Genomic DNA, 23,072 nt, shown 5'->3' on the forward strand with positions numbered 1-23,072 from the left:
TGAGCAGTTTTAGTTGTATTCACAGCGGCTAACTGTGATTGCTAGTTGTGGGGTTGAGCGTCGCCAAGAGGCATACAGGCTTGTGATTCAGATTGTCTCGGAAACTTTACATAAACTACGTACTGCATGCCACACTATAGCTTTTTCAGTTTATCCTACAGTGAAACACAACCACAGGGACCAGGACTGAACTGGGTTGCTCTAACTGCGGAACCACCGCGGCCGCTGCAACATGTAATTGTAATGCGAGCTAAAAGCGTGAATAGGCGTGATGAAACTGCGAACGTTAACGCCGACAGCCACCCACGAACAGAGCAGACACAACAGGCACGCAGCATGGTTATTTCACCGAATAATGCAAGGATAAGCAAATCCATGCGGTGCCAAGGCACAGTGACCTTGCTACTGTCGCCATTCTTACCTAAAATCTTTTAACCATACAGCCGCTCAACGCCACTGAGGGGATTCGTGCCTACCAACAATGCTTATTTGCCGCTCGGTGTGAAGAATCATCCAAGAATGCAATGATGTTTTGAGCGGAGTACTTTGCGCGTGGTTTGCGTGCGCTGTTTACGAGAGAGAAAAACCATCGTCTCCTTACTCAACTGAAAGTAGTTGTAAGTAATCAAAGCTTTGTAATTCTCTACGCGTTCCGCAGTTAATTTGCTGGGTGAGAACAGCAAATAAATAACAATGTTGCTTGTTTTCCCTAACGGGCAGCAACGCGTCGCTTGTGGGATTTGAACCCACTCTCCGTCTGGTGCAGCTTGCAGGACCGGACGCTGCCCGTGAGTTTTACCATGTATCGCTTATGCCCTCTCCCCTTAGGCTGCCTTGTGTACACAAACTCGACAGAATACAGGTCGAGTGGATTATTCGAGCAAAAAAAAAAAACCCGAGTTTTGAATAGAAAATGCATGACTGGTATTTTGCTCTGTTCCTCAGTATTTTGCCCTTTCCCTGTAAAAGGGGAGCCGACTCGACCTTTGTTGAGTTCACGTAAACCCCCTGAGCACTTTGTGACTTCATCTGCTAAAAAGGCGCCTGCAAATCATAATGCAGTCGAGTCCACTTATAACAATATTCAAGTGCCACGAAAATTTCATTGTTATAGCCGATAATTGTTATAAACGGTTTGCACAAAAAAACCATAACAACTGCGAAGAGGGGTCACGGACGGCAAGTGACATGCGAGCTCCGCCGAGACATCGTTTTGGTGGCCTCGAAAGGGGTCTTGTAAAAAATATGAGAAGGTTGCCGCGGCTGCCTCTCAGCTTGAGAAATCCCGAAGTAAGGCTGAGGTGAAGGGAGAGAGAGAGAGAGACAAAGCTTTTATTTAAATGCCAAGAAGATTGGGGCACGCAGGCCCCTGTGGTGAAATCGCCACAAGCATCTCACCACGTACTTCTCACTGGCTTGCACGAGAAAACCCCATGTCCGTTAGCCTTGCTTGCCTCACGCGAAGCGTGTCGACATTCTTCTCCATGGCATCTAGGTACCCACGTAGTGCAGCGGAAGGGCCCTCGCGAAAACAAAGCCCCGGAGGGACTGAATCAACTGCAGGCCCTTCTGCGAGAACAACGTTCAGGCAGCCTGCCCTACCGCATCATCGTCACTGTCGTCGCCGTCACTGTCGTCGTCAGGCGCCTTGTCAAACACATTTGCGCCCACTGTCAAGCGAGGACTTTTCTTTGTCGAACTTCTCAGCGGAGCAGATGATCGTCGACACCATCGGTTGCGATAGTGCGTACTCCTTCACGATACTGCACTTCGTCTCCAAATCGATAGCCGCGCGCTTTCTTTTCACCGGCAACATCGTCCGATAATCAGCGGGCGGATCAGCCATCTTCCGTTTCGGCGGCGATTCAAAGAAGACGGAGAAACCGCATGGCCAGGAACGACTTCGACGCAATCAACTTGCACAAACAACCAAACTTGTTGGCAGAGCTGCGTAAAATGAGGGGCGAGCGGGCGAGTGAGCAGATCAGCGGATCAGTGCTGTCGGCGCGTTAGCGAAGTTCATTTGTGTTTCGGATGGTGGCGCAGCGTAGAGCTATGGGCGCAGTCCATTTGTGTTCCGAGGGGTGGAAGGGCAGCGGGAGAAAGGCGTGCATGGCATACAATGCGGAGAACTCTATGGTGGAGAAGGCCAGAAAACAGGTTCTATTGTATGAGCGTGTGGCGGGGAGGGTGCAGCAGCTGGTATTTCTTTCTTTTTTTTTTTTTTCGTTTCAAGGAGTTCGCATTCTACTACCTTTCGGCACGAGCACTTAGGAGCCAGACTTCATTGTTATAACCGATAATGTGGCAAGGGGGAATTGTAGTAAGCGGGTTATTTTACCATAGAAAACATACAAAAGTGGACAGTACAGCAGGGTTTCATTGTTGTAACCGATATATTGCTAAAACCGGTATTGTTATAAGTGGACTCGACTGTAACACGCTCTTGGCAAGCTTGGCCACAGTGCCACTCCCATTCTTTTTGCCTACCGCGGATTCGCAGACAACTTCAGCGCCACATCTATTGCCTTGTTTGTTTGTAAACATGGAGGTCTATAAGAACTAGAAAACATAGCAGGTCAGAGCATGACTGCCTAGCAGCAGCAGCATTGCAAAAGAGAGAGAACAGTGGGAGATGCTCAGAAAGAAGAAGAAGGAAAAATGTATATGGTATGACACAATGAGAAGCATTTGCAGGAAGTGTGTACGTTGTCGAGCACAAAGAAACAACCACCGACAAGAGCGCTCTCACAGAATTGAGAAGTTGGCACAGGGTGTTTTGACCTGGCTGCTTACACAGGTGCCAGTGCTTTTATAGTCATGCCTGCTCATAATGAACCTGAAACATACAGAAGGGAACTGTGAACGCTTCATTTAAAATTTTGTAGTTAATGGACTTGCCCTATTATGTGGCCAAAAAGTACGGAATCAGGCAAAAATAGCATTTGTTTCATAAAAAGCTTTGCCTATTTATTGAAGCACATCCTGCTAAGCCACTTCTAAAGTATTCAGGCGTGCTCATTTGTTCCCGAGGACCTGTGACTGAGCCACTTTAGGAGTGCAATTGTACACATAGTAGCACTGACACTGTCACATCAACTGGTGGAGGGCAAAGAAGCTTGCCTTGGATCCTTGAACAGTTTGTAAGAGAACCGCTTCAGCAGTACATTGAGTTCCAAATAAAGCAACAGGTCACCATCCAGTTACAGTCAAACCCGACTATATCAAACCCATTTGCAGCGAATTGCCCTATATATCGAACACCATAGTGTTACAATGAGAATATATAGCAAAAACTACAGATAAATCTGAACAAAAATAGCAGCCGTGCACGATATATCGAACTTCAAGATGCGCAAAACCACCCCGGAAGTTGGCTTTCCCACGTGGCGGCCAGGCAACCTCTGCCAGCACCTCCCCTCCATCCCTTCCTACAAAGTGGTTTAGCCCAACTGTGCTCGTGCGGAGCTGCTCTTGCTCCCTCAGACAGCTACACGGCCACCCCTACCAAAACTGGTTCGACCGCTCTCTTTCTGGTGTTCACTCACAGCCAAGTGCACCTGCGTGTGATCGCCTCATCAACTGCCTCACTTTGAAGGTTTTTTTTTGTGGTGCAGTTTGTACATTGTCAAATTCTTTAAATGATGTATGCCAAATTGCATGATATATGGAACTAATTCCGGTTTCTTTGCAAGTTGGATATATGCGGGTTTGACTGTATTAGGTTCTTGGTGCATTATCTGTGCATAAGCAAGCTGCTTGGACCTACAATACAGGTGAAAACTAGTACCTCACCCAAATGCCGTCAGCTGCTGTCTAGTCTCAACGTGCTCGACTGCTTGACGCAAGGTCTATACGCGTGCTGACACCACGTGACTGGGTAGACTAGCAGTGCATACCGTATAGGACACAAAGAGAAAGCGTACCTCATGACTGGTGTTCAAATTCTGAAATCATTGTTGTCAGTTCATCACCAGCCATGGACAGTGCTCGTTTCGCTTTCAACACTGATCCGCTCTCATGCTTCTCGTTGCACTTTAGGTGCTTTGCGTGAATAGCACATACCGTATACACCCGTGTGATGGCCGCACTTCTTTTTCCGAGATTGGGGTGAAAATCAGGGGGTGCGGCGATTACATGAGAAAGAAGACAGCAAAAAAAATTATTTGCGGCAGTACCTGCCGTTATTATTGTCAAAAAACTCCTCGTCCTCCTCTGCTAAGCTCGTCAGGATTTCAAGCTCGTCCCGTGTCCAAAACATCACTCCTCGTCGTCGTCCTCCTCCTCCTCCGAACTCATCGGGACTTCAGGCTCGTCCTTGTCCCAGATGAGGTCATCCTCCGTACCGTCCAGCCTGTTTGATATCCCTGTCACCTCGAAACTTTTTTCCACAGTCTCGAATGAAACCGTGGCCCACGCTTCGAGTATCCAGTGGCAAACGGCCACAAGCCATGCCCGTTTCATTCGGCCGGTTGGAGTCTTCTAGTGTAGGGCCGTTGCCATCCATTCACTGTACGCAGGACGAAATCCACACTTAAAGGGGCGGTTTACGGAGACGTCCAGCGGCTGAAGCATGCCGGTCATGCCTCCAGGTATGACGGCCAAGTCCGTGTTAGATGCGCGGAGCTGTTGCCGCACACTCTCTGTCAGGTGCCCCCTGAAGCTGTCTAGGACGAGTAGAGAACGCGTCGCAAGATTCGCCCCTGGTCGCTTCTCCCAAACACACTTCAACCAGTCTGTCACCAGCTCATCCGTCATCCATCCTTTGTCCTGCGCACGAACAAGCCATCAGGGAATTTCTTCGCAGGTAGACATTTCCGCTTAAAAACTACTTAAGGCGGTAGTTTTCGTCCATCTGCTGTGATGCAAAGCATGATCGTGCATCACTGCCTTTCGCTCTCCGATGTAAGCACACGCACGCTCTTCTTCCCCTTCGCCTCGACTGTCACATTCTGGGGTGCGTCAAACCAAACCGGGGTTTGATCGGCGTTACCAATATGAGAGAGAAGGTGCTCATGTTCTCTGCGCTTGTTGATAACAAACTTGTGAAACTGCAGAAGCTTTTCACCATACTCCTCGGGTAGACGTTGACACATCGTCGTGCGACGGCGAATGGACAGGTTTTTTTCGCTTCATGAAGCGCGAAATCCACCCATTGCTGGCTTTAAACACGGTAGCCGCAATCCCCTTGCTGCGTACAATGTCTAGCGCTTTCATGCGAAACATCTCAGTCGAAACAGCAAAGCCGTTGTGCTGCGTCTCCGTCACGTACTCGAGAAGTGAGTCTTCAACTTCCGGAAACATGCTCGGCTTCCCTCGGAAAGCGCGCCTCTGAACATTTGTTTTCCTGAGGGCATCTTCTTTGGAGCACCATCGCCGTACACATTTTTCGTCAACGCCGAACTTTCGTCCAGCCGCTCTTTTTCCTTCTTCTTTCAGCTTAGAGTGAGTGGTATAACTAACATATTTTCCCATCAAAGAAAAAGAAAATCATCAGCTCACGAGCGCAGAACAAATCAGGGCAGCGATGCGTTCCGATTGCGAGATCGCACATGATATGCTTCGGGCGATCGAGGAAATGGCTGTAAAACGGAGGAGCGAACAAACTTGGATTGGATTGGATTTGCTGGCCTCACCTTTTGTAACAGGCGGGCATCGCTGCGGCTAGGAGCGCCCCCTTTGTAACGGAGTGGTGGCCGCTGCCCCCTTGCTCGACTTTTTTTTTCCTCAAATATTTTGTTCTTAATTCTTATTGGCAATTCTACTTCTAACCTTACGCTTCATTTTGGCTTTCACTTGATTTTTGGGCCCCACCTGGGGGCCGTAACCACAAAACGTTCCGTATTTCTTGCACCGCACAGTAGACGGCATTGCCCAACTTCCTGAAACTCATGGTGTGGCTTTTACTCGGGAAATTTTTTGAAGTTTTTTTTTCCCAATTTTCTTTCTGAAGTTCGGGGTGCGGCCATTACACGCGTGTATACGGTACATGCATGTACTGATGAATCTTGTAGCCTGTCAGTGTGCTTTTGGCGAAAGGTTTATTGCAGATTCAGTATGCCTCTGTGTTTTGGCGGAGGCGATCACAGGTTCTGGAAGGGGCTGTTCGGTCTCCACCAGTATCTTGACTCTGGTCTGTGCTGTCTGGTGGGGAACATGCATTTTTCAACTACGGGGGTAATTGTGTGAAGTCTCTCCATTTGTTATAAGGGAATCCGAAAAGCAGCTCTCTGTAGCCTAAATGCTTGTTTAGACATATAGTTCTACCCTTTGTTTGTAATAGGCGAGTGTCTGCTTTAACTATGGCCGGTACTGTGTAACCCACTTATAACGATACCAGATATAGCGATACATCGCTTATAACAATCAAATTCTTGGGATTATCAGTTTTCCCTTGGCCCCATGTAAAAATAACCATATGTAATGATCGATTATTGGTGGCATATCAGATACGATAGCTTTTTGACTGCCTGGAAGGTGTTTACCATGAAAATTTGTCTGATTGTTTAATAAAAATAAAATACGAAGAAATGAATGATGCAAAAATTTAACATAAGTACCAAAAACAGACCGGCGGGGAGAAATACAGTTCTGCAACTTTATCAAACCCCCATTTGAAAAATTCTCCCGCCTCAACCGAAGGCTCATTTGCGCTGAAACTTGCGAGTCATTGTCCCCTTTTTTACCAGGTAAATTTGACCATGGTGCTTACTTGGTTTGGCTGTGCATGATGAGAAACCAGAACTGTCTGCGATGAGGCTGAGGAGCAAAAACGCCAGCGCAGAGTTTCTAGCAAAAGGCAGCTGTGCCGTCATCTGGCGTTGCTGAAGGAAAGTGCCGTGGTTCAAAAGCGTCGAGGCAAGCATGGCACTTTCCTGTAATGGTGCTAGATGGCGCCACCGCTGCCCTTCGACGTAAAATTTACGTTTTCGTCTTTTCCTCCTCAGTCTCGTCGCAGACGGTTCTGGTTTCTCATCATGCACTGCGAAGCCAAATAAGCACCATGGTCAAACTTACCTTGTAAAGAAGGGGACAACAACGCGCAAGCTTTCTGCGCAGTTTCAGCGCAAATGAGCCTCCGGCTGAGGCGGGAGAATTTTTCAAACGGGGGTTCAGTAAAGTTGCAGAACACTGTATGCGAGGGGCATTGTGTGGTTAGGAAATGAGCGCTGTCATCATTGCAATCACTGCCTGTCCTTCACTGTTATTGCTATCACCCGGTTTTGCGTCCTCTGAAGATGACGCCGACCAAGGCACCGGTGCACTGAACCTCGAGATGTAACAGAAGGTTCATCGGGATTTTTGGCAGGCACAGTTTTTTAGTCAGTTTAATTGCCCACTGCAGAAGTTAAATCTCTCTCGCATTCATGTGCCGTGTCATTTAGCGGCGGCAACAAAAACTAGCACCAACAGCCCATTGTCTCCGAGATCGGTGCGTGCAGTGGTGTAAGACATCATGAACGGCTATTGCTAGATTCGAGCGTCACTGCTTCTGCTGCTGGAGTCTGGCCATGCAACGGCTGACAGGCATGTGACTGGCATGTCATCACCATTGCCTCAACATGCCGCGAGCCCCTGCCGTGCCTCTGCCACTCCGAAAAACCCTTGCGCATGCACTGCACTCCTCGAGTCTGTTGGCTCCGTTGCACAAATTGCGTGCAAACAACATTACCTTCTTTAGTATTCATTTTTAGTCTCCAGCATGGAACGACAGGCGAGATTTTACGTTTATAACAAGCTTTTAATTAAACAATTGCACGTTTTTGCACCTTTGTGTTGTCCATATTAGTGCACATTTTGTTTTATTAGCAGACTTATTTACAGGAATTTTGGCACACACTTAAATCGATTACAGTAAAAGCTTGTCAATTCAAACTTCACGGGACCAGGAAAAAAGTTCAAATTGTCCAGTGTTCGAATTATCAAATGGCCTCAAAAAAAAACTGACAGAAACCACTTGCATTACGTAAATTTACTATATATACTCGCGTAGCGAACCCGATCGCATAATGAACCCATCCACCTCCGATTTTTGCCTAAGGATGTGAAAAAAAGAAATAAGTCACCGGTCGTTAGCGCGTTCCTCCGTTTCACGCCATCACGGTCCACAATGCATTTCTTAGCAGTGCACCAAGATGCTGCACAATGATAACATCACTATGTGTTTACTTTTTGACGTTAGCTCTAGCAAGGGGGGAAGTGAGCTTGGCAGAGTGCCAGCGCTTGTCCGGTTGTGCAAGGAAATGGTTCAAAAAGTCGGTGTCCTAATCGTGGCTGACCGCGTACTTTCGTTGACTGATGGCTGGAGAGATGATGGACGACTCGCAAAAAAAATTTTTTCCCGCTCCCGTTTGACGGCATAGCTTTTCACCGACAGTGTTTATCCGTATTTCCGAATTATGAGGGTTCGAATTAACGAGCATTTAGTTGCGAGTTTCGGAAATTGCGCAGAAGAGAGAGCAGGGCCGCTGCCATGGTCGCCAACCGCTCTGGTGCTGCCAGCCGCAACGCCGGTCATGGCACCAATTAGTAGGTAACACTCTGCCATGGCTTCACATGGTTTCATCTTCTGTCCCCGTTTTGGACGTGTGCAACCTCTAACTATGCCGGTATTTCGCTGAGGTGGTTTTTTGTTTTTTTTTTTTGTTTTTTGTTTTTTTGCCCACGTGCTGTGCGCCAAGCCACCCAGACGTGGCAGCACGTAGTTCAAATTATCTTTAGGGGAACCGACTCACATTCGAATTAACGGGCTGTTCTGTACACAAATCTCTGTGGAGTTTGGCCGGACCAAGTAGTGTAGTTAGAATTACCTAAAGATTCGAATTATTGAGATTCAAATTAATGAGTCCGTACTACTTCGTTATAATGAGATTCGACTATATAGCGTATAATGAACACTATAAGTGCAGGCATATTTTCATCGCCACTTGTGCATCTATGCGAGATGGCACCGACCAAGAGATGGCATGATAGTCTGAAGATGAAACAGAAGATTCATTGGGATTTTCGGCACTGTTTTAAGGTTGGAAGTCTCAAAAAAATACAGGCATTTGCACTCTATGGTTACAACGATCTTCAAGACTGGGGATGTCCTGCAGTTCATCTAGTCACTGATCAGTTACGTGCACGCAAAAAGGACTGCCGCCAGCATGCGCACGCGCTACTTGACGCGATACTCACAGCGACTGTCAACTTTCAGCTACCGCCCAAGCGAGCGGTAGCTGAAACCTTTTAAGCAGGCTTAAGATATTTTGTGGCTATTTATGTATCCTGTAATAAAGTATCCAGTGCTCTTTACGGTGATTCATTCAATCCGATTCACTCATCGCTGGCAACTAGGCAACGCTGTGTGCTCGGGAAGATATGTGGTGTTTTTTTTTTCGCCGGTTCACATATAATGATAATTGATAACTATCAGATTTTCTGGTTTTTCTCAACATTGCTATAAGGGGTCAACTGTAGTTATCTGCATGTTCTGCCTGATCTGGCAAGCAGGTTTGGGTTACTGTAATTTGTGTGCTGCATATGTCCTTGTGTTTTCTTTGCAGCCATGAAGAGCTCCTTGAGTATGGTGGCATCTATGCCGCAATGTGGCAGCAGCAGCAGCGGGGTACCGGAATCAGTGGTCCTTCGGAAGCATCCGACGAGGGCTTCCCCGAGTCATAGTCACCCTTCTTAAGGCTGAAGCATGTCCACAAGCGTTTTCTGGTGCACCTGACATTTGTGGCCATGTGCTCATCCTCTTCAGTCATTGACTCTTAGGTTCTGACCTGTTGTGGTCGGTGTTTCTTTTTGTTTTAATTTTACTGATAAGCTTGTAAGCGTACTTTAACTTCTGCACTTAAACCATTTATTTAGGTTGTTAAATGTGCATTGGCACCCATATCTGCAAAAGCATGCTTGCCTCACCTTGTTCACCTACCTCATCATTTTTAAATGACACCATTAAATGATGTGAAATAAAGGATTACTGGCCATTAGGTGGACAATTCAAGGTGAAGCCTCAAGTTGGGCAGATATCAGGCTTGCCATTGGTAGAGATTTCACATATAATCTGAGAATTTATATAAGAAGTGTTATAGTTGCCTGATGGAGACTCTCTAGGAGATTATATTTGGTGCTTCATGTAAGTAGTTAAGTGCACTACCCTGTCATGTTTACTGTGATTGGTCATTAGTTGTGCTACATTTCATATAACGCCAGATTCATAGGAAAAGCACTCTTTAGAGTTTGCTATAGTTATGAACCAAGCGCCTCCAATTAAGGCAACAGTGAGATAGGAATGCCCTCATGTTGAGGGCTGTGAATGAAGCCATTTTGGCAGGGTTTGTACAGTTTAGGGGATGAGGCTACTGTGCACTAACAAGCTCAGGTTGAAACCAAAGGGACTGTCCATGACCTTGGACTGGACTGTCCTTGGACTGTCCATGACCAATATTGTTAGCTCTGCTTATTAACTTGAGCACTTTACTTAATATATCATTTCCCTGCAGTGGGTTGTTAGGGTGCTGATTATTATTCTTACGTGAGATATTTTTGTGGCTGTAGGCAGTCTTTTCTGTTCAAGGCAGTGGAGCTAAATTGAGCAGGGTGCTGCAGACGTCAGTTAAATCACTTCGATGACAGCCATGATGGGTGAGCTTGGAGCCTGGAAGTCTGCCATTACCCCTTGAATCGGAACATTAGTGGAGCTAAGTGCAAACACATCATGGTAGTTGTAAGGACTAGCTGGAAAGCAGTGTTGTACGTTGCATGTGTTGGTGCAATGTTTCCTATTGAGTGGAAAAGGTGTCAAGCCAGAGGTGCATGGTTCATGTTTTCATATCAGTTGGCACTGTGGCTGCATTAGGTGTCTGGCTGCTCTGGTTTCACTGCTGAAATATTTTGCTATTTTTTCATTTGTCTGGTGTTTCCTCATTGGTGGTATGTGTGCATATCGTGTGTTTAAACCAAAAGAAAGTAGATCGGAACAGGGAGGAAACATAACGCCTATAGTCTTAAAGGCACCGTGTGTTTCATCATGTGCACATAATTTGTTTTACAGCTGCCTGTGTTTATATTGAGTGTGTGTGCTCTTTTTGTTTGCAAGTTGTGTTATGTGTTTCGTGTGGAAAAACCTTTTATGATTATTATTAGTAATCTCACATGGATGAGTACATTTGGGAAAGTTTTGCAGAAATGCAGCTATGACATCGTACATGGCCCTATGCAAGCCCGAACAGCTGCACAGAATGCACATTTGAGCATTCGAGAAGTGGCGCTTTTTCCAGGGCCTGTGGGCTGTAGTTTTCAGGGATTAAGTAAGAGTATATTATTAAGGACCTAGTTCGTGTCATGGGCAGTGGTGATACGTTATCAGTGCCTTATAGGCATGTAAAAGTGCTGTAGAAATCTGCGGGTAATGCGTAAGCATCACGGACAAGCCTACTTCTCTTTTTAGTTCCTGTACCTTTGAGTTACTACGAGCAGCATTCATGAGCTGATTTGCTGAGACTGGTGATGGCTACAGATGGTGTGCAGCAACAGCAGGTGTGCGGTTGAGCATGTCCTTACTGTCCTGGCATGGTTGTGAACATTGTGGTTGAGCTTCTGGGTGACTGTGCTGTTCTGGACCATGATACGGCAATGGCATGTGCATCTCACATGATGCGTGGTTAGTTGCAGTGATATTCATAAAATTAAGTTTACTGCTGAGCAGCCTTGTTAGGACCTGCAGCCATAAGGCCATAGCAGACTGGGACTACAATGTCTACTGCTTGGCAGTGCTTTGTGCATGAGGCCAGAATGGTATTGTTATCACACAATGCCGCTGACGTTTTTGTGGCCCTCGAGGCAGTTTTGTTATCGTTGCTACAAGACAGTGATCATTTTTACAAAACTCTTGTGGCTTTATCTCCTCTGGCATTTTAGATGCCACAATAAAGCACCATGCCATAGCTTCCACTGCACTGGTGGTGGCCTGTGAACTACATGAGTATGCATCTGTGTTCTGGCAACTCACAACTCCAGCGTGTCTTCACAAAAACATCAGTGCAGTGTTATTGTCATCTTGCAGTAGTACAGCAGAGTAATAAGGCTTGGCAGTAGCTTATAACCTTATAAAGAAGAAAACTAGCCCAGCCATGACTAGTGACATTATAAAGTTGAATGTCAATATAACTGACATGAATTATGTATTATTGGCTATGTTGAACTCTTCCTTAATATTTTTCGTAGGCACATGCAACTTTCACCTTACACGTCGAACACGGTTGTTAAAATAGAAATGTGTTGAACTGAAACGCCAAGCTGCACTTGCTCAGGTGGCAGTTGGCAGGTTTCGCCACACCACATAAGTGGTGATGAAGTTGCTGAAAATGTTTGCTCCAAGGTTCGTGCCTATAGGTTTTTATTTGGTACACCTCAACAGAGCCATAGGAGATATAGTGGTGTGGAGAGTTAGTATTCAGGCAGTCAGCGCTCGTTTGCGTGTTTTTCCACCCATTGACACTGCTTGCAGTGGCGTGGACTGTTGTAGCCTAACAGCAACCATCCTGCGCTCATATCGGCTATCACAGAGGTAAAAACAGCGGTACTTAGCTTTTGTTCTGACACACTATTTTGCATGCTACACAACTGTAATGGCAGAAGACACCCTATTTGTTGCTGGACCTGATATCGGCGCTCGCTGGTAGTGCTGGACGATGAAGCCAACCTAATAATAATCCACTCGAACCCGGATATATCGAATTTCGGTTATATCGAACTCACGGAATATTTCCTTGAAAATCCCTTGTAAAAGTATAGGAAAGCCGCGTCATATATCGAACTTAATTTCACCGTTTGTTCGATATATCGAACTCCGCACCACGCACTGGAAAGTGTGCCTTTCCCAAAGGCGATCGCATCACCCTCGGCCGTTTGCCGCGTGACGTTTTCAAGCCGCGCGCGGAATAAGTAATGAGAGGGGACAGTTCAACTAAGGCAGCGCCGCGCCCATTCCCTAAAGGCGCGCGCATTTGCGGCTGTTTCCCGCGCGCCAGCACATGACGTTTGCAAGCCATGTGCGTGAATGAACCAGATAGAACCGGTGGGAACGAGTGGGGAAAAACGCGACAGAGCGAAGCGCAAGGGTGTACCCATTCTTTTGCCGAGCTATATCTCTCTTCTTTCTCTTTCCCGGCCTTCGTTCGCAGTAGCACGCGCTACGCATGCGCCAAGCCCGTTTTCAGACAGCACGTCGGATGCTTTCCCCAGCCTGTGTTGCGAACCCTCTGCGCGCAGCGTCTGAAGTGGCTATGGCGCCTGCGGAAGTTAACAAGCGGCAGATCTCTTTTTTTTTTTTTTTTTTCCGAGAGTCGTCTATTTTTATCGTTGTGCTGTACGCGCGGCGTAGCGTAAGATATGGCGTTACGAAGCTGCTTTTGTTTTTTCTTGTTTTGCGGGAGTCGTTTATTCTTGCATGTATGAATTAACGAAAGCACGCGGTCAGCTGCGATCATGACACCGGCTTTTAACATTTTTCACTTCAAACAGCATTTGCAACTACTGTATCACGCTTTCCAATATTTTGTGGCAGTGGACTACGCCCGCCCCAAGCGCGGCGTGATAAATCGAACCAGCTTTGTGCAATCAAGCCATCACGGGCAGTCTGCCAAGTTCGCTCCCCGCCGCCGCAGGAGCTATCAAAAGATAAACACGCCGCGACGTTATCGCTGCCCAGCATCTTGACACGCTGCCAAGAAAGAGCTGCGGATGAGACGACCGAAACGGAATGCGACATGCAAGCGAAAACGCTGGCGATTTCTGCCGCGGCGACACAGGAACCTTGTTTCGAGCTGCCGCGGTGGCTCGAACGGCAGAGGGACGCAGTTCCAACAAGTTGGAAATTTTTCGCTCTGTCGCTGCGGCTCGTCGCTGAGACCGCTTAATCGCTTGCATGTGAGCGAGCTGGCCTTAACGCCTTTTTTTTTTTTAATTCTCGAGTGCAAAAGTGAAGGGTGGGTTCATTATGCGAGTGAGTTGATTACGCGACAAATGCGGTATCGTTTTTTCGCATCGTAAGTGCTGTACCAAGCCGATTTCTGTATATCGAATTATCAATATATCGAACTATTTCGCGATCTCCTTCGAGTTCGACATATCCGGGTTCGACTGTATTAATTGGCTCACAGGAAGGGAAAGGTGCAGCATCTGTGACACTTGTTTTGTGGACCCCTGAATCATGCCGTAGGGAAAGCGAGGAGATGGGAGTGAAAGTAAAAAGGGAGAAAGGAGCCATATTGAAGGGCTACGGAGTAATTTCGACCACCTGGGGACTTTTAACGTGCACAGCGCACAGGATCGATGCATCTTCGTTTCGCCTCCAATCTAATTGCTTGGTGCTCAGTTTTCAGCAATCTCCGAAACATTACAAACCGCGTTCAAAACAGCTATAACTTGGAAAACTTCCGTGTTTGTTTAGTAAGCATCGCCCAGTTGCCATCCGCGCGGGCCTTCACTGACTAGATAACCGCACTGCAGCAACGTTCTCGTTGCTCTCTGCTTATCAGTATGGCAAAACATGCAGCTGCTGTGGTGCTCCACTCGCCAGACAGCAGCGGCAGGAGAACCACAGGCGCGAAAGGCAAGTCGAGTCATGGAGGGAGACTGAGGCAAGGGCCATGTTCCGGATGGCAGTCCCGCCCTACATGGCTCAATAGCTCGACCTGTTGCATGTACCATGTACCTGCTACGCATGGCTGCAGTAAGCCTCAAACTTGAGGCCATCTATGGCGCTCTGGATGAAAATCCAGCACAATATAGTTAAGGCAGCAGTTCACACGGCATGCGCAGACTCGTTGGCAACCCGGCCCGCCGTCACTCTTGGCCACGTCAGTTGCGACCATATACGATCAGCACAATATCGAGGCGTGGGCGGATTAATTCCTGAGCTTACGGGTACCTGCACCTGCTGTGGTGCTGCCCATGGTGTAGCAGGTGCGCTCTCAAGCTACAGCGTACGTTAAAGGCCAAGTTCTCCGAAAAATTAATTAGCTTTAGAAACGAAAATTCGCATGATACATCCGGCATATGTGGTATATATTGGCAGGTGATGGCCAGGCACTGATAGCTAAGTTTTCGCGTGGTACATCACGAGACCACATGACACGTCTGAGTTTGCACAAGCTGCCGCTGCATTTATATATATGTCATTGGTCGGCCTATGAAGAATCCACTTGTATCGCCGCCACGTGACAATTAACTGGTGGCGGAGGCGTTGACAGTGCAGTTCATCTGAATCCTATAACCCTATAGGATTACTCCTTGCAATCTACTGCCTGAAAGCATTACTGATTTGTTTTAAGCTTTGCAGAATATTCTCAGGGTTGCTATTTTTTTTTCCAACCTCAGGCCTACATATGGCATGGGGCTCACTAAGCCAGCTCTAAGGCTGCAGTAACCAGAAACGACCTTGGCCCAGCCTTGCTGATCGAACTGGGCCATGATCGGCCATTTGTATGTAAACATAAGGCCACGGTGCTCTAAATGTCAACGTGCAGTCGTGACTATAGCGACAGCAGCCTCCAATATCCTGCATCGGTCTCAACAGCCACATATAGGGATCTTGCTCGAACGCTGAAAGCGCTGTGCATTCTGGGTATTCTTGTAGTCCGCCATATTCCTGTGCGGCAGTCGACCGTGCAGCGGGCCGCGCAAATATAGTGCCAAAGCGATGGTTTACTAGCTGTGCGGTCGTCGTAGGCTAACAGCCGAACGCAAACATAAGCGCAAAAGCTGGTCCGGACAGAGCATCGGCCGGTATGCTTAACGCGAATGCGATAAAACCAAGGAGCTCTTGGTACGTATGTCGCCGGCGAGAATGGCTTCCACGCATCAACAATCGCATTCACACAGCAGTCCGGGCAAATACCAATTGTGTGTGCACGTCATATTTCGTGTCAGCGTAAACGATTATCGATGTACGGCAGCCCGTACGTCGCACTGATCTTAACTTTTTGCAGCCACGCGTCTTTCGGTATTATTCTAGGCACTATAGTATTAGTCGGGAGCGGCTCCGCGGTTGCTTTTTTATTTTTTTACGTCAAAATATCCAAGGAAGTCGATAGAGTGTGCAGTCGTAAAAACAGCCACAGACGTCGAGAGTGTGTCAAAAACGTAAAAATTGTGGGGAAAAAGAACGAAGTGTTTAAAGATACGTCCGACGTACCCATTCTATTCTCGCAAAGATACGGCGGACGTCCATATACAGGCTCGTGGTTATATGCACGTCGAACTAATATGTCCGCATTCCGCTTGTTACGCGCGAACGAATCTTATCCTCTATGATATATCAGCTAGCCGGGACTCTCGATGAAGTGCTACGAAGAGTTCGTCCATTCTAACATAAATCACGGTCTTCACTCGGGATTATGTACGGCAAGCACCGCTTAATTGTCACGCACATATAGCTGCAGGCGATGCGACGTACTGCACCAGCTCCACCAGCTGGCATCGAGATACGCACATTCAGCTTTCTATTCCCACAAAACTATCACCTCGATCTGCCCGTAATGCAAGCGAGCTATTCCTAGCATTTACGCTGTCTAAAGATCGAACGCCAGTACAACACACACACACACACACACACACACACACACACACACACACACACACACACACACACACACACACGCACGCACGCACGCACGCACGCACGCACACACACACACGCACGCACACACACACACACGCACGCACGCACGCACGCACACACACACACACACACACACGCACGCACGCACGCACACACACACACACACACACACGCACGCACGCACACACACACACACACACTTACTGAACCAGCTCAGCAGGGAAATTTTTGAAGTCTATAGCATAAAAAAGAGAATGGTCGTTGCATACGCACTACTTCACTTTCGCTTTCCATGAAGGAATTCAGCTATCTAGATGCTAACTTGTGCCACGCTCGTCATCGCGCATGTATGACATGATGATATCTGCTGTTTATCAGGTGTGATTAGGAATCTTGTATAAATGTGGTTTTCCTTGTAGTAACTCAGTTGAAGCTCCGCAGTTTTGTCCTGTGCTTTCTTCTCTTCGTCCCTGTCAATTCGTGCGGTTGCAATATGCATTCTATAGTCAACCACCAACTAGCCCGCCTTCGTCTGTTACATGTGAGGGGGGACAGCAGCAATGTCAGTGATGCACAAAGCACAGGTCGTGAACAGGCTTTCAATTCGTAATGAGGAAATACTGTGCATGGAAAAAGTGGTGATAGTCCTAGCCGGAATTAGTTTCAGAGGCCATCATTTGCCTATTATATGTCATGGCGAGAGCCTCCATCTTTGATTTGGGATTCCGAAACTATGCCGCCATTTCGGCCTGTGACGTGATGGATATGTGATTCCACTTCCAGTCGCTATAATGGAGTACGACGTCGCCATCAGCACTAGAATTAGTCACCATCTTGAATTCCTCGAGCGGAGATTTTCACGCCCATCGACTCGCTGTACGCGCGGACACCTAATCGAGAAACGTGAAAAGTAAGAGTTAACGCTCTTAAAAACAAATATATTGTTACAGAGCACAGTATCGAGATGACGACGACGCGCTGGTGTGGTGTTGTGAAGAAGACGACGCTCAGGCGTAACTTATTTGTATTGCAATTATCAATAACACGGTATGGGTCAGAAATCCGCAAGAAATATTTTTTTGTTGCTGTCGGCTTATTGTTTAAGTGAAGAACAGATTTTAGCACGCTCTTGCGTTGGCGGAAAAGATCCACCGTATCGTTGGCGCGGAGGGCTTGCGGGAGGCACGGCCTGCCCGGCGTGCGTGGCTACTATATGGCGGAGGAAGTGAAGTTGGCATCATATTCGTGAGTCCGTCATTGGTGCTAAGTTTATCGGGCTTACATAAAACGTTCATAGGCGAAAAAATAAGGTTAGACTGGAAAGTGGTGAAGCAGAAACATATCACAGCTGAACTCGGACTGTTGACGCATGCTTCCCGCATACGCTCTCGGCAATCATGTTGTGATTTCTTTGAGTCTTTGCGCAGTCCACGATCACGCATTGCTGTCCCGATGACATTACCACTAAAAGGGGCGCTAATAAAGGTATTTAAGTCTCTCAAACGACAACGTACCGAGGTGCAAGGCCGCTCTGCTATGCATGAAGCGTGCGAATGCACAGCCCACTCGGTACTGGCTACAATGGGCCGGCGCAAGGAATCTGGTTAGAGAGTATTTTCCTCCTCTCCTGCTCGCTCTTGTTAAAACGGTCTATATAGCCCTCTTCCGTACACAGCTTATGGCAATCGCTGTGTCATTGTCGCCGTCGACCACCTGATGCGGTATGCCGAAACCACCATGCTCCCAGCTGCTACAGCACGAGATGTGGCCGGTTTCTTATTGAAGAACTTCATTCTCCGTCACAATGCTCCTCGTGAATTACTCAGCGACAGAGGCCGTGCTTTCTTATCTGACATCGTTCAAGCCCTGCTCGCTCAGTGCAAAATCATTCACCGGACTTGCACCGCCTACCACCCGCAAGCAAACGGCCTTACTAAACGATTTAATCGCACCCTCGGTGACATGCTCGCGAAGGTCGTCGGATCCAATCACACAAACAAACCAACTAGCCCCTAAAAAAGCTAGCACCAAACAAACAAACTAGCCCCAATTGCTGCCTTCATCCTGTTTTTTACGCGGTCGCCTCAAGCGGCCCGAAATGTGGCACCCAACTTTGCTCATTTACAGCAATAGCAGCACATCCTTTACGTAATGAAACGTCATTCTGACAGCATCATCATATGGCTACACGATGAGGGAGACGAAGTGTTTCCTTCTCTTGCCTCGCTGAAGGGACAAGGTGATGACGAAGAAGTGGGACTGGTTCCGTGTTGCTGCTTGCTGCTATGCCACTTGAAGCTGTTGTAAATACACTGTAAATACATCGAGTTTCCACGTAACATTTTGGTGGAGGTGCGGCCGTTGATCCCGGCGTCAGCCTCCTCACGACGGAACTCCGCAGCGGCCGCCTGCTTTCCTACCCAACGATGCCTGAGGATACCGTCCCCACACCAACGGGGGCCTTGCCAACGGTCATTCTCGCTCACCCGCGCGATCCTGGCAGTTTCACTGGTACCGGCACTACGGACGTGTACGAATGGATACGCAAGTACGAACGTGTGAGCACCTATAATCGCTGGGACCCGGCCCTCATGCTAGCGAATGTTGTTTTTTACCTCGAGGGCACTGAGCTAGCCTGGTATGAGACTCATGAAGACCAGCTGACCAGTTGTGATACTCGCAAAGAGAAGCTCCGCGAACTCTTTGAAAAACCCCTTGGTCGAGAGCTTACTGCACAGCGAACCCTCGAGACACGCCTCCAGACAACTACCGAATCATACGTGGCCTACATCCAGGACGTCCTCGCCCTTTGCAATAAAGTAGATCCCAACATGTCAGAGTCCGTCAAAGTTGGTCATGTCGTGAAGGGCATCGCCGATGATGCATTCAATCTGCTTGTGTACAAAGAGTGCAACACAGTTGACGTCATCATCAAAGAATGCCGCCGTTTTGAAGACGCCAAAACTCGTGGCATAGCCCATTCATTTGCCTGCCTTCCAAATACTGCTCCAACTTCGTGTCAAGATTTGTCATCCCAACACCAGTCAACGCCGACCCAAAATGTAACCCGTATCGGCCGCCAGCTACTCAAGGCCATCGCTCCCGCTACCTTGCCACCACATTTGTCCGACGGTCACCACCCGGACGTTCCCCTAATTCAGGCCGTTGTCCGCCAAGAGGTCGCCACCTTGGGACTCAACTCCGTTGCTGCTGTCAGCCCGCCCCTTGTCGCCGACGTTCGCGCAGTTGATCCTGGTCGACCTCCTTATGACACCGACGTTCGCACAGCTTATCCTGGCCGGTTTGCTTATAACCCCGACGTTTGCAATCTTTACTCTGGCCGACCTGCCTATGCTGCCCCGCGTCGACGTAATCCAAACGAATGGCGCACGTCCGATAACCGACCTATTTGTTTTACTTGCTCCTGCGTCGGCCATATCGCCCGTCATTGCCGAAATCGTTGGTTCCAGCCACAAAGGTCCCCTTCCGCCCTCGTCTATCTACGATGACCGCTCTCGTCCCTTCTCACCTCGTCACGACCCTTCAAGCACAGCCGCTGATACCGAGTCTTCACGACTCAACCGATCCCCCTCTCCTCACCGCCGTCAGTCCCATTCGCCCCAACGCCGTCGCTTTTCATCTCCCAGTTCATATGGCCGCTCCCCGGCGCAAAACTAGGCGCTGCAGCGTCTAGAGGTGATGCTGCAGTAGGGACCACGATCTCAAATCCTCGTCTAGCTCTTCGTACGCGCCGTAATTTGCTCACCGTGCTCGTGGATGGCACAGCCGTTCAAGCCCTCATTGACACCGGTGTGCAAGTTTCTGTCATGAGCCCAGAACTCCGTCCTCGCTTGCGAAAAGTGCTGACCCCTGCCCCTATACAAGTTGTGCGTGTTGCAGATGGAGCAACGTCAAAGGTCATTGGCTTGTGCTCTGCCCGCGTAACGATTTCTGGCCGCCATACTACTGTCCTCTTCACAGTTCTGCAGCATTGTCCTCACGACATCATTCTCGGCCTCGACTTTCTTTCTGACCATGCAGCCATCATAGACTGTGCTACAAGCGTCGTTGAACTTGACCTCCCCTCTCCTTTCGACCCACCCTCTCCTGTTCTGCACCGCCTTTGTAGTGTTGACTTTGTCCGCCTGCCACCTGAAGCCGCAACTTATAATACATTCTGCTCTGTACCCTCTATTCCCGATGGATGCTATATCGTTACCCCAACCCTTGACGCTCCCATAACCCGAAGCGTTGCCCTTGCTCATACCGTCGTCACAATGACCGCTAACCAAACATGCCTCCCTGTTTTGAACTTTGCGTCGCAAATCCAGTCCCTCCCGCAAGGCATCTCGCTCGCCACTCTGTGCCCTGTGAATGAATGTGATCTGTCCGTTGTAACCACCGGTTTAACGCCCGCCTCTAACTGCTCTTTATCTGAAGTTTCCAGTCTCCAGGACTATGCCAAGATGATCAATCTGGACCTTTCTCCTCAACAAACTCATGCACTCTGCTATCTGCTGGCATCTTTCAGAGACATTTTTGATTTCGATCAACGCCCATTGTCTCGAACCACTCTTGTGCAACATCGCATAAACACCGGCGGTGCTGCTCCTGTTCATCGCCGCCCTTATCGCGTATCTGGAACAGAACGCCAGGTAATCCAAAAAAAGGTTGATAAGACGCTCGCTCAAGACATCATCGAACCCTCGACGAGCCCGTGGGCATCCGCAGTCGTTCTGGTTAAAAAGAAAGACGGCAGTTGGCGCTTTTGCGTCGATTGCCGCCATCTCAACAGTATCACTAAAAAAGACGTCTACCCTCTTCTCAGAATGGATGATGCCTTAGATTGCCTCCATGGAGCTAAATACGTTTCTTCCATCGATTTACGATCCGGGTATTGGCAGATCGCTGTTGACGAGCAGGACCGTGAAAAAACCGCCTTTGTCACACCAGACGGCTTGTACCACTTTAAAGTCATGCCGTTTGGTCTCTACAATGCACCGGCGACCTTTGAACGAATGATGGTCTCCCTTCTACGCGGATTTTAATGGACAACCTGCCTGTGCTACCTCGACGACGTCGTCGTTTTCTCGCCGTGCTTTTCTTCGCCCCTTGAACGCCTCACTAGTATTCTCAATGTACTCCGTAAACCCCCCTCCAGCTCAATTCATTAAAATGCCAATTTGGTCTCAGCCAACTCACCATTCTTGGACACATGGTTGACGCCTCCGGAGTACGGCCTGATCCGGCAGAAATTCACGCCGTCAAAGACTTTCCGCGTCCCCAAACTTCCAAGGATGTGCGCAGCTTTGTCGGCCTCTGCTCTTACTTTTCCCCGCTTTATCAAAGATTTTGCCCGTATCGCTCGTCCTCTCACGGACCTACTTAAGAAAAACACCGCTTTCACGTGGGGCCCTGACCAGCAAGGTGCGTTTTCAACGCTTATGAGCTTACTGACGTCTCCCCCATGTCTTGGCTCATTTCGATCCCTCAGCTTCCACTGAAGTTCGAACAGACGCCTGCGGATATGTGACCGGTGCAGTGCTGGCTCAACGCCAACATGGTAATGACCGCGTCATCGCATATGCTAGCCGCCTTCTCTCCAACGCCGAACGCAATTATACGATTACTGAGCGCGAGTGTCTCGCCCTTGTATGGGCTGTCGCTAAATTCCGACCTTACTTATTCGGCCGTCCATTCTGAGTTGTAACCGACCATCATGCGCTTTGTTGGTTGTCATCTCTGAGTGGTCCCTCAGGCCGTCTTGGTCGCTGGGCTTTGCGCCTTCAAGAATACTCCTACAACGTCGTCTACAAGTCGGGGCGCCTTCATCAAGATGCTGATTGTTTGTCTCGCTATCCTGTAGAGCCCCCTGATCTCAGTGACACAGAGGCAATTTCCTGTCTTCACCATCTCCAATCTCGTCAACATAGCAGGCGAGCAGCGCAGCGATCCATCTTTAAGACCCATCATTGGAGGCCTCACATCTGAAAGAACAGATTCTTCTCTGCAACGTTTTGTGGTACAGGATGAAGTGCTCTACCGCCGTAACTTTCATAATGACGGTCCTCCCCCCCCCCCCCCCCCCCTGGTGATTCCCAAAAAGCTCCGCTGCTCTGTTATTAAAGAACTCCACGACCTGCCCACAGCTGGCCATCTCAGTGTGTCTCGCACTTACGACCGGGTACGGCGACGTTTTTTTTTTTTTGGCCGGGACTATACCGCAGCATCCGGCACTACATCGCAGCCTGCGACATGTGTCAGCGTAGGAAAAAACTATCGCGGCCACCAGCTGGCCTTCTCCAACCTATTGACGTGCCCCTGGAACCATTTTGTCGTGTTAGACTTGACCTTCTTGGCCCCTTCCCGACTTCACGGTCAGGTCACAAATGGATCGCAGTGGCAACCGATTATGCAACACGTTATGCCATCACACGAGCTTTACCCACGAGCTGCG

General features: G+C 48.5%; 1 protein-coding gene across 2 annotated transcripts in view; it reads left to right on the forward strand.

The window, feature by feature from the left end:
- Hmt-1 (ABC transporter ATP-binding protein/permease Hmt-1) overlaps window positions 1-11,969 on the forward strand; it is a 104,789-nt gene extending 92,820 nt beyond the window's left edge. For both annotated transcript variants that reach the window (XM_084595567.1, XM_084595566.1), the window contains one exon: window positions 9,549-11,969. In XM_084595567.1, the coding sequence (XP_084451693.1) occupies window positions 9,549-9,666 (118 nt within the window). In that variant the 3' untranslated portion in view covers window positions 9,667-11,969. The remainder of the gene's footprint in view (window positions 1-9,548) is intronic.
- Window positions 11,970-23,072: the final 11,103 nt, after the last annotated feature.

This window comes from Amblyomma maculatum, chromosome 2, assembly GCF_055883805.1.
Source record: "Amblyomma maculatum isolate TAMU_Amacu chromosome 2, ASM5588380v1, whole genome shotgun sequence".
NCBI lineage: Eukaryota > Metazoa > Arthropoda > Arachnida > Ixodida > Ixodidae > Amblyomma > Amblyomma maculatum.